Source organism: Chaetura pelagica, unplaced genomic scaffold, assembly GCF_000747805.2.
Source record: "Chaetura pelagica isolate M959 unplaced genomic scaffold, ChaPel_1.0 scaffold704, whole genome shotgun sequence".
Lineage (NCBI taxonomy): Eukaryota > Metazoa > Chordata > Aves > Apodiformes > Apodidae > Chaetura > Chaetura pelagica.
In genome coordinates, this window is record NW_009952994.1 from 353289 (window position 1) to 362863 (window position 9575).

General features: G+C 43.7%; 1 protein-coding gene across 1 annotated transcript in view; it reads left to right on the top strand.

Annotated features, from left to right (window-relative positions):
- Nucleotides 1–7257: 7257 nt before the first annotated feature.
- UBE2O (ubiquitin-conjugating enzyme E2O) overlaps nucleotides 7258–9575 on the top strand; it is a 27959-nt gene continuing 25641 nt past the window's right edge. Inside the window, exon 1 of the mRNA XM_009996562.1 lies at nucleotides 7258–7311. Coding sequence (XP_009994864.1) covers nucleotides 7300–7311 — 12 coding nt within the window. The 5' untranslated portion in view covers nucleotides 7258–7299. The remainder of the gene's footprint in view (nucleotides 7312–9575) is intronic.

Below are 9575 nucleotides of genomic sequence, written 5' to 3' on the forward strand. Positions count from 1 at the left end.
GACAGTTTTGGACAAGGGAAATCCAAGTCAATGACTTACTTTTGCTAAGCAAAAGCTTCATGTTAAAGCCACATTCCTTTACTCCAAAACATTTATTCACATTATAATTACACTTTTGTTTAATCCAATTATTTGTTCAGACCTTTTAGTCACATGCTACTTTTTGGAAAAAGGAAGTAGAGCTTTTCAATGCCTTTCTGCCAGAAGGCTCAAAGGTGGTATTTTTGGGAGGCAGGGAAGATGCTGCAGCCTATGGCCCTGAGTGAAGGACCAGAACTGTGGTACATAAGGAGTTTTGTACTTCCAGATGATGGAAAGATATTCTGCCACCAAAGAACTTCACCTCCCAAAAATAATAGGGGAGGGTAAAAAGAAAATCCCCAACAGGCAGGGTGATGAGAAATGTAGACAGTGACAAAAGTAGCTACAAGTCCATTGCAGGTGGATGTGTAGATAGGGTAGGCTCAGGGAGCCTCAGCCTTGAGGTTGGAAGGAGCTTGGCTGAGTGGTGCAACCTCAGGTTTCTGTCTCCCCTTAATACATCTTAAATACAAATTAAAGAGCTGTCAGTTTGAGAAGTGTAGGTCCCCGGGGAGGCTTGCAGTGTTGAGAGATTATGAGAACTAATAACACAGCTGGATTTGGAAGCTTCCTGTGCAACAAGCCTTCCTGTGCCCCTAGCAGTGTTGGAAGGGATCAGGGACATGGAGCAAATGATTCAATTCTCATTTTTCAAATTCCCTGATCTCCTGTGGGTGTTACGAAGGTTTCTCTCCTCTGCTGCCTTCCCCATCACATTAGGGTGTTTCCTAAATGACTCTTCACAAGACCACAGGTGCTGCCTGTCTCTGGCAGTCCAATTGGTGTGTAATGTGATAAAAACATGTCCTCTTTAGTACAGGAGCTTTAAAGCTGTTGTAGACATTCAGCTGGTGACAGGCCAGTGTTTTAGAGCAGTGCATGATGGCTGGGGGCTGGAAGCTGCTGTGTTCATCCTTACCAGCAATGGGATCTTGATGAGCTAAAGTAGAAAATCCTGCTTTATATCATGCCTTTTACTTGTTACCTATGTTTTCCTTGTTATGTCCACGCTGTACGATAAAATCCACAGAGTTTGCTGCTAACAGGCACTACATGGAGAATACTAGTTTGTGCTGCTAGTTGTGAATGTGCTGAGTGTTGGAGGGTTGGCAGATTCAGATCTGCTTGATTCTTGAACAAAAGAATTGTAATATGTTAACAGTTGACTGCCTGTGGGTAGTGCTGTCTGCCATGCAAAGCTGTCTTGATGTCATCTTAGCTTCTGTGAAGTCCTACAAAGCATTTATTTCAGTCTGGGGAGTATTTTAGCACCTCCCTGCCTACCCCTGTTCTGTTCTTCCTGCAGCTAAGTTAATCACCAGCCTGACCTTTTGCAGAATGGTGTGTTTTTCATGAGGCTACTCTGGGCAGTGCAAAAGCTTTTGGTCTCTTTTGCACTGAATATAGGAAATAAAGATCCTGCTCACTGTCCTTGCCCCACTCTGGTCCATCCAAATGGGGACCTGCATGTTCCTGAACCACTCAAGGTTTTTGAGAGTTAGTTTAATACTGGCCACACTGAATACTTTTTAAATCTCCTGGTGCAATTTCCAAGTAACTCTAAATATTTTCTCCTTTTGTAACTCTGAGTGCTTTGAGATGACAGGAGATATCATGATATTATGAAAATGCAGAATGACATTAAGTAGCAAAATGCCTCAAAACCTAAATGCGTCTAAAGGCTTTAATGAAGTGGCAGAGCAGTGATCAACTATTTCTTATAGTAGGAAGGTGGGAGACACATACCTCTCTGTGATCTGCTGCTTGATCAGGCAGAAGCCTAGACCTTGTCCCAGAAGGGCATAGGTCTCCTGTCTGCAATGCCAGAGTCTCCACAACCTCCTGTCTCAAACAGATTTTGAATTATTTTGTCTGGAAGAGCTACAAGCTACATGTGCTTGCTATGTGGGAGTAGTGAGAAGATGTCACAGGCAGAACTTCTGTGTCAATCAGTGTAGAAGATTTATTCTTGTAGCTTTGCAGCTGCATCCCTCAGGAATTGTGGCCAGGAACTGCTTTATGTAGTAAAGTTTCTTCTTCACCTCCAGTGGTCCCAGTCACAAACCAGTGTTATCAGGTGTCGGTTTCCAAATCACAGCTTTGCCTTTGGAGAAAAGGACCCAGTTGCTTTCACTTTCAGAAACCAAGCATGGAAACATGGTACACCATGTCCTGTTTCACATGGACTTCCTGGTGCTTCCAGGTTGTTCAAAAGCCTGTGAGGAGCCTGTGTGTCAGTTAATGAAGATAGGTCATCTGTTTTCACAGCATTGGGAACTTGGATTTACCTTTAACCAATTATGGAGCATTCTCTGAGTGCACAGTGGGGTTTGAAGAGCTCTGTGGTGCCTTGTTACTCCTTGCTGCAGTGGATTCCTTTCCCTGTGCTTTGCTCTCAGCCTGTGGATTTCTTTTTCCTCTGAGCATCAATGCTACCAGTTTCCATGTCACTTTCCAAGCTAACATGGAGGTGCTGTCCCTTGAAAACAAAAATACTAACATGGAGATGGTAGGACACTGGCAGTTGGAATTGGTGGCCTGGTGGGATGTACCCAGGGAAGGGATTAGTTTTTTATCTCCAGAACAGATTCAGCCAGTTGACTTCCTGGGAACACTCTCCAGTGCAGTGTCAAAAAACCTCAGTAGGTGTGATACTAAAATCCTAACTGTTAAACTTGGGCATAAATCTGAGATCTAGTTCATCTCTCCTCCATCACAATGTTTGTCCTTTGGCACAGAAAAGTGGGACATACTTTCTGTGTGCAATACCTTGGCTCAACTAAACCATGTGCTTATTACCAGAGCTCTTGTTTTGGAGGATAAAATCTGGAATGTGTCTGAAATAGAAACTGATATTCTCCTCACCACAGTGATTGCACTGAGGCTGTGGGTTCACAGTAGCACCTTCAAGCAAATTTGATTCTCTGTTGGTCAGACATTGCAGTTATATGAGACAGCACTGACTGAGCATAAACTTTTAACAGTTTAAGTTGGTACTGGCAAGGTTTCTACTGGATCAGGTGTCCTCCTGCATAGCCAGGGTGCACTGGGCAGCTCTAAACCCAGGGTTGATCCAGGTGAAAGGTGTGCTCCCAAGTCCATGTGTCACTTGGTGTTGAAGATCAAAGAAAAGTAATCTGAAGTTCAGCCTTGGGCAATGATGAGTCACAGTGACAAAATCTCTTCTCCTTCCTGGTGTCCAAGCGTGGGTTGAACCTGCCAGGTCCACTGAGTATCCAGCTCCTCTGAAAAGCTGCTCAGGGGGTCTGGGTACAAGGTGAGTCCTGGTGTATTTGAGACCAAGCAACCCATGCCTGCGTGTAGACATGTTCAGCCTTTCAACTGTGGTTCCCTCCTGTGTTTAAGCTTGTCCCCAGCTTCTGTTCTTGGGGTGTTAGGAGCAGGGGACACTTTGTTTGAAATCATCTCCTGTGACAGTATTTCCCACTTGGAATGAAGTGTGGCAGTAGCAAAACAAAGCACTGTTCTTTGCAGGTAGAATGACCTTATTTTATTTCTCCTAAAGTAAAATATCAAGGCTCTTGCCCCATGTAGAAAAGAGACTGTACAGGAGTAGGAAGAGATGTGCTGGCAACAGGGGTATGTTGTCTTCTCCCCTTTGAATAAAACATTGAGGAAGGGGAACAACACTGGTAGCTGGAGCCTGTGTAGAGGTGTTTTTGTCCACTGTTGGGTACCAATGATGTTACAAGCAAACCCAAACTGCTAATTAGTGAATTTAAGCTCTGTTTTTAAATACACAGTGACCAGGGATTTATGCCACTGCTGAGTACTTCCAGTATTGATTTTGTTTGAACGTGTACCAACAAGGGCTGGTTGTCCCTCTGTCAGTCTCACCAACTCCTCTCTTACTTGTCACTGAAGTTCACAAGTGATTGCTACTTATTTACCAGCCACAAATCTTTGCACGGGTGGCTGGTCCAAATCATCAAAATAAATTGCTGTGGTTTTGACCTCTTATAGCTGCTGGAGAGGAGAAGTGGCCCCATGTCTCCCGTTTGCTTTATGGATTTGAGAGGTTAAACCCAGAGGGTTAAAGTGTGAGGAATCCCTTTTGCTTCAGATAAATGAAAAAGCTACTGGACAGACTCTTTGCTGAGGAGGAACAGAGCTTAATTGGCAAACTAAGACAGTGGGCTGCTGGGAATCCCAGGAATCTAGACAGATGGATGAAATGGGTTCCTCTTGGTGCTTGTTCTCTATGCAAAAATCCATATTATCTGTACGTCTCCTGCTGTGTTGATGAGCTCCATCAGACCTGGTGGAGTATCAGATGTTCTCTGAATTGCAGCTGGTGCCTTTTTACTGGTAGATCTGCTGTGGAGCTCAGGCATTGAGAACCAAGAGAGCATCTGAGCAGGGGAGGAAATAAAAGGGTGCCAGAGCTGCTTCTGCCTCTTCTTTTTGCAGTCAGTGCAGTACCCAGCCTAACTGACTCCTGGTGTCTGTGTGGTGCTTGTCCCTTTTTGCCTGGGTAAAAGGAGTGTGCAGTGATGAGTATTTATTATTTAACATACATAAATATGAATTTAATTATTTTTTTAAAAGGCAGCACCATGTGTACCTTGAATTTGAGGTGTTTGTAGGGTGTTGGGCCCACTGTGGTGTACAGGAGTACAGGGCTAGCTGACAGCATCACTGAAACTGGTGTTTCTCACTCCCGGGCTATTATCAAGGCACATGGCTAGAATATACAAGTTTTCACATTAATCCTGATTTCACAGAGGTAGGTGTAGCAACTGAGCTTTAAGTACCTGTTTTAAAAGTGCTTCTCCAATATTGAGTTCCCTCACTGCCAAGTGAGGAGTATGATGGTCACATCACTCTGGGTGGAACAGAGGAGAGGAGGAACAACTGAACTGTCAGGAGTTCATCAACAGCCATTCTGGCTTCCTCTGCTGGGGTTTCTTCTGAGTTTTGTCAGTCTTTTGTGGCCTGACAGACCTAAGTATTTATTGTTGCTGCTGGCATTCGGCCTACTCCTTGGCTTGCTTATCCTGGCAATTGAGGCAGGTGGGTCTGGCACATGGAGCTGAAAATAGTTGTGCTGCCTTTAAAAATCAAGAGGTCTGAAAACAGGTTTAATGCAGTCCACCTGCAGAGAAAGTTTTATGCCTTGCTTTGAGGAAAATTTGTGTGGTTATATCCTTCAGGAGGGATCACAAAATTGGAAAGCTACTAATTTCTAACTTCTATGATTTACCAGGGTTGACTAACAAATGAATATTGCTGCTGCCAGGTAGCAGCAGATCATCTTGTGAGGCTGGGTTCTTCAGATGCTGTTTAGTACAGAAGGGAGCAGTATGGCTGGTGATATGGTGAAATGTAATGCGTCAATTTAAACACCATGTGTCAGAGATTAAATTGCCCTAATGCATGTTGAAATGGAAGTATCATTATACACTTGGAGCTCTGCAGCAAGAGAACTCCAGTTAAAATACCCAAACTGCTGCTCACACGTGAGTACTTACTGGAAAGTGACATTGTGCCTAGTTCTGGATGGGAAGAGGCTATCTATGCAATAATTTTTTTTCAAACAATAATTTTAGAAAGCTCTGTAAAAATTGATGTCTATCTGTATACCCCAGTGGGATGTGGGAGGCAATGGAAACACTTGCCCAGTCTGGAAATGGGCTGTGGGAGGCTTCAGGTTTCCCACTCCAGTGGAGTTTTGACTCAAGAAGTTGGGTCTAAAAGCCTAGCTGGCTGGCTCTCTTCCTCTCTCACTGAAACACACAATCAAGAGGCCAATAAATACTCAGGTACTTTGGTTTGATTCCGGATCTTGTCCTTGGATTATAGATTTATGTCTAATTTAGTAAAGCAGGCTGTGAGCCAGGAGGTGGGCTAGGGTGAAATGCTGACAAAGCACCCTGGATTTCAGGCTGGGGATCAACAAAGGAAAAGCAACAAATACAGCAGTAGTGGGGAGGTGGATTCTGAAAATGAGAGGTGATAGAAACTCTGTCCCTGATGCTGCCTTCACATGGGGCTTCCTGAAATACGTGGTGTGTCATGAGTGTATCTGTAGGGCCCAGAATGGTGTACCAATGCAAATATGTTCTTGACCACTAAAATGGGAATGAGACTTCTCCCCATTCAGCAGGAGGAAATCTTAACTGAGCTACTGTGAAGGTGAGCAAGCCTGAAATGGGGGTTCAGTCATGCTGGTGCACTTAGGACATGGTCCCTTGAGTAGTGTTTTAGTATCAGTGTATTTGATGGCAACTGCACTTTGTTGTTTTGAGCTTGTTGGTAACACTTAGTGTGACAGCCTGCAAGTAGTTTTGAGCTGACTGAAGCAGATTGATGAAGGACAGCACTTGGTTAACTGACCAATAATCACTGGAGATTCATCAAGTGGCACCTGTCCTTTCCAGTAGCAACCCTTGGTGCCACAACTGGGTGTGAAGATGTAAAGATGGTCCAGCTGCATCTTTTGTTGCCAGCACTAGCTCTTTGCCAGCCAATGTTTTAGCAAGAGCTGGACTATGACTAGTGCTTTGACTCCATCCATGCTCTTATCAGTGTTTTGTGTTACCTGCATGGACGTACAGATTACTGAGCCCAGCAACAGCCATTTCTTTTCCTTTGGTTGCCAAGGCAAGTCTTGCTGCAGTGATTTTGGCACCAGTTTCCCTTCCAGCTAAGAATATTCATTGTACAGTACCTTGCTTAAAATGTTCCAGGCCGAACAGGATTTCCACAGATATTTGGGTGTGTCTTGAATAAAAAGCATGCAGGATAAGGCACAGAACTCTGATGGAATGTGCTTCTTCCTGTGTCTTCTGTCTCCTCTACTACACAGAGTGCATGTCAGTAGAAAAATGATTCTATAATGTAGGCAGAGGAAGAGAAAAGGGGAGAGTTGAAATAATGAACGAGTCAGGATGTCTGCATCCTTTTTGATGTGTCTGCTGACTGAGAGCACAGTCGTGAACAGTCACCTGGTTGCTGCATTTCAGATCTGTCAGCTGGATTTTGCAGATTTGCTAAGAGGGCTAACTCTGTGTATGGAAGTGCCTCAGCATCCTCTGCTGAAAACCTCCTCAGTTCAGAGGACTGGGACACTGTGCATTTGTGTTTGTCATGTTATTTCTGACTAAGTATCATCTGGGGTCACTAAATTCAGTCTCTCTTTCCCCTTAGCTGAAGCTTGAAGATCGCTCTGTGGTCCCTCGAGATGTGGTCAGACACATGAGCTCCAGTGTAAGTGCTTTTTCCTTTGTCCCTTTTTGATTGTGATCCTGCTGCATGGGTTTCTAAGACTTGCCAAATTGCCTGAATGGAAAGGAACAGCAATACTTTGAGCATGTTCTATTTTTAGTGTGTTTGATAGACCTAGCTGCATCTTTTGAAAATGAAATGCTGATAAGGCTGCCTCTCTCCTGTTGCATATCTGCAAAGGTCTCTTGAGCACAGGAGCCTGATAATGTCAAGTAATGAGACAAGAAGCTCCTCTATCTTGCCATCCTTCAAGCTTTAAAGCAATCCATTATGAGATGTGGGGAGTGTGGACTTGCTCTCCCAGATGTAATGGGGAGGCACATCATGTTCCTGCTCCTGCCCCTTGGTGTGCTCTTGTAGAGAATTTGGAGGAAATATTTACAGGGAGACCTCTCAAGTCTGCAGTGAGCACCACCTTATCAAATTTCTCCCAGAAATACAGCAAATCCCAATGCTGCTGAAGCATTTGGCACAATTTAGGTCAGCAGAAAGTAAGCAGGTTCCCAATCCAGCAGCCTGTAATTGTTACCTTTTCTCTTCCTGGGTACTATTTTAAGTCCCAGTCATTCTATTCTCGTCATACAGCACTTGTGCTTATCAGAGCTGTGTGGATTTGTTTTTTGTGTAAGGAAATACTGAGAACATTGTTCAGTATGGATGATCAGATGTGGTTTCTTTGGGAGCTTAGCTAGGCTGGCAGTTTCTGTTGCTCACACCTAACCTGTAACCCTTAGCCATATGGCCTGCCATGTGCACGACTGTATCTTCTCTTGGTTTGCTTCCAGCAATGTGGCTACCAAGGTTGTGATGAAGCAGGCAGCTGGCCACTAACTGCTGCACTTGCACCACATGGTATGCAGCCTGGTGAGAGATGGGAAGGGCCATTCTCTGACTTGGGTGCTCTGGGTTGTTTTTTTTTTCTATAAAGTCTGTCTTGTCTTTAAAAATAAATCAATATATAAACCCACGCCTTTTTCGCAGATTGTTCCAAAGGGAAGAGAAGGGAGAAAAAAAACTTGAAGGGTAATTTGAAAAAATGCTGAAACAAATTATTTCCTTAAGAAATGTAATTGTTATTTGAAATGGAAATTTGGAGGCGACCTGTTTTATTGAAACTGCAGCTTTATGGAAGCATTTCAATCCAAAACAATGAGCAGCCAGCAAATGGAAATATCAGCTGTTCACACTGTTGTACCTGGCACAGCTGGATCCTGTGGTGTATCCTCCTTGCTCAGGGGGATGCTTTGAGTCCTGCCTCTCATCTCTCTATTCTCCAAAGCTGCTTAAAGTCGTTTTAAGCTTTCAGGATGGCAAGTTGTTCTCTTCTTGGCAAACATTGATATGCTGCTTTTGTTTGCAATTTCCATACTCATTTGAGCAGAAATTGGCTTCTCTGACTTGCTGCACATGTATCAGTAGATACATTACCCCGCAGTTGTTTTGCACACTTGTTTATTGTCTGTTTGCATGTTTAAACACTTGCCTTTGCTTGACCACTTATACTAACATGCGAACAGACAATAAACACTTGCCTTTGCTTGACCACTTATACTAGTGGCTGATAACTTCATTTTTTTCAAATGGTGAAGGTATAACTCAATTTCTTCTCCCTACTCAAAAGCATAGTAAATCATGAAGATGACTTGTACTTCTCCTTTCCCTCAAGTGTGTTTTAAATGCCAGTGGTAAATGGAACAAACCCCTTCTATCCCAAGGAAAATCTTCACTTGTTAATCAGATGTATCCCAAAAATTGCAAGAGCATTTAAAATAGAAAGTCTGCAAGTGTCAGCCTGCCAAATTCAGGCTGTGGGATGGCTGCCCTGCACCAGTTGGCTTGGCAAATGCACAATGTAGAAGTTATTCTGTATTCACCACACTCTCTCAGGACTTGGGTTTAACCTTGAGCGGGAAGGACTCGAGATGCTCTGTTCCTCAAGAGAAGGGAGCTGACTCAAATTAATGTGCTTCTCATCTAGCCCCAAGAGTGGGGAAGGACTGCTTCAGGGGGTAATGCATAAAATGAGATCATTTTCTCTGAATGCAGTTGGGACTGCAAGTAATTCAGCTGGATAAGAAGTGGTGGAAGTGGCAGAGTTCCTTAATTCCAGGTGATAGACTAATTTGAGGAAAAGGTTAGAAGTAGGTCTGGAATCTGTCAGGATTTTGTTTCTTCAAAGGGTACTGTGCTGTTTTGAATAAAGGAGTAAAAGAGTGATGTAAAGAACCTCCTATCAAAAAAGAGGA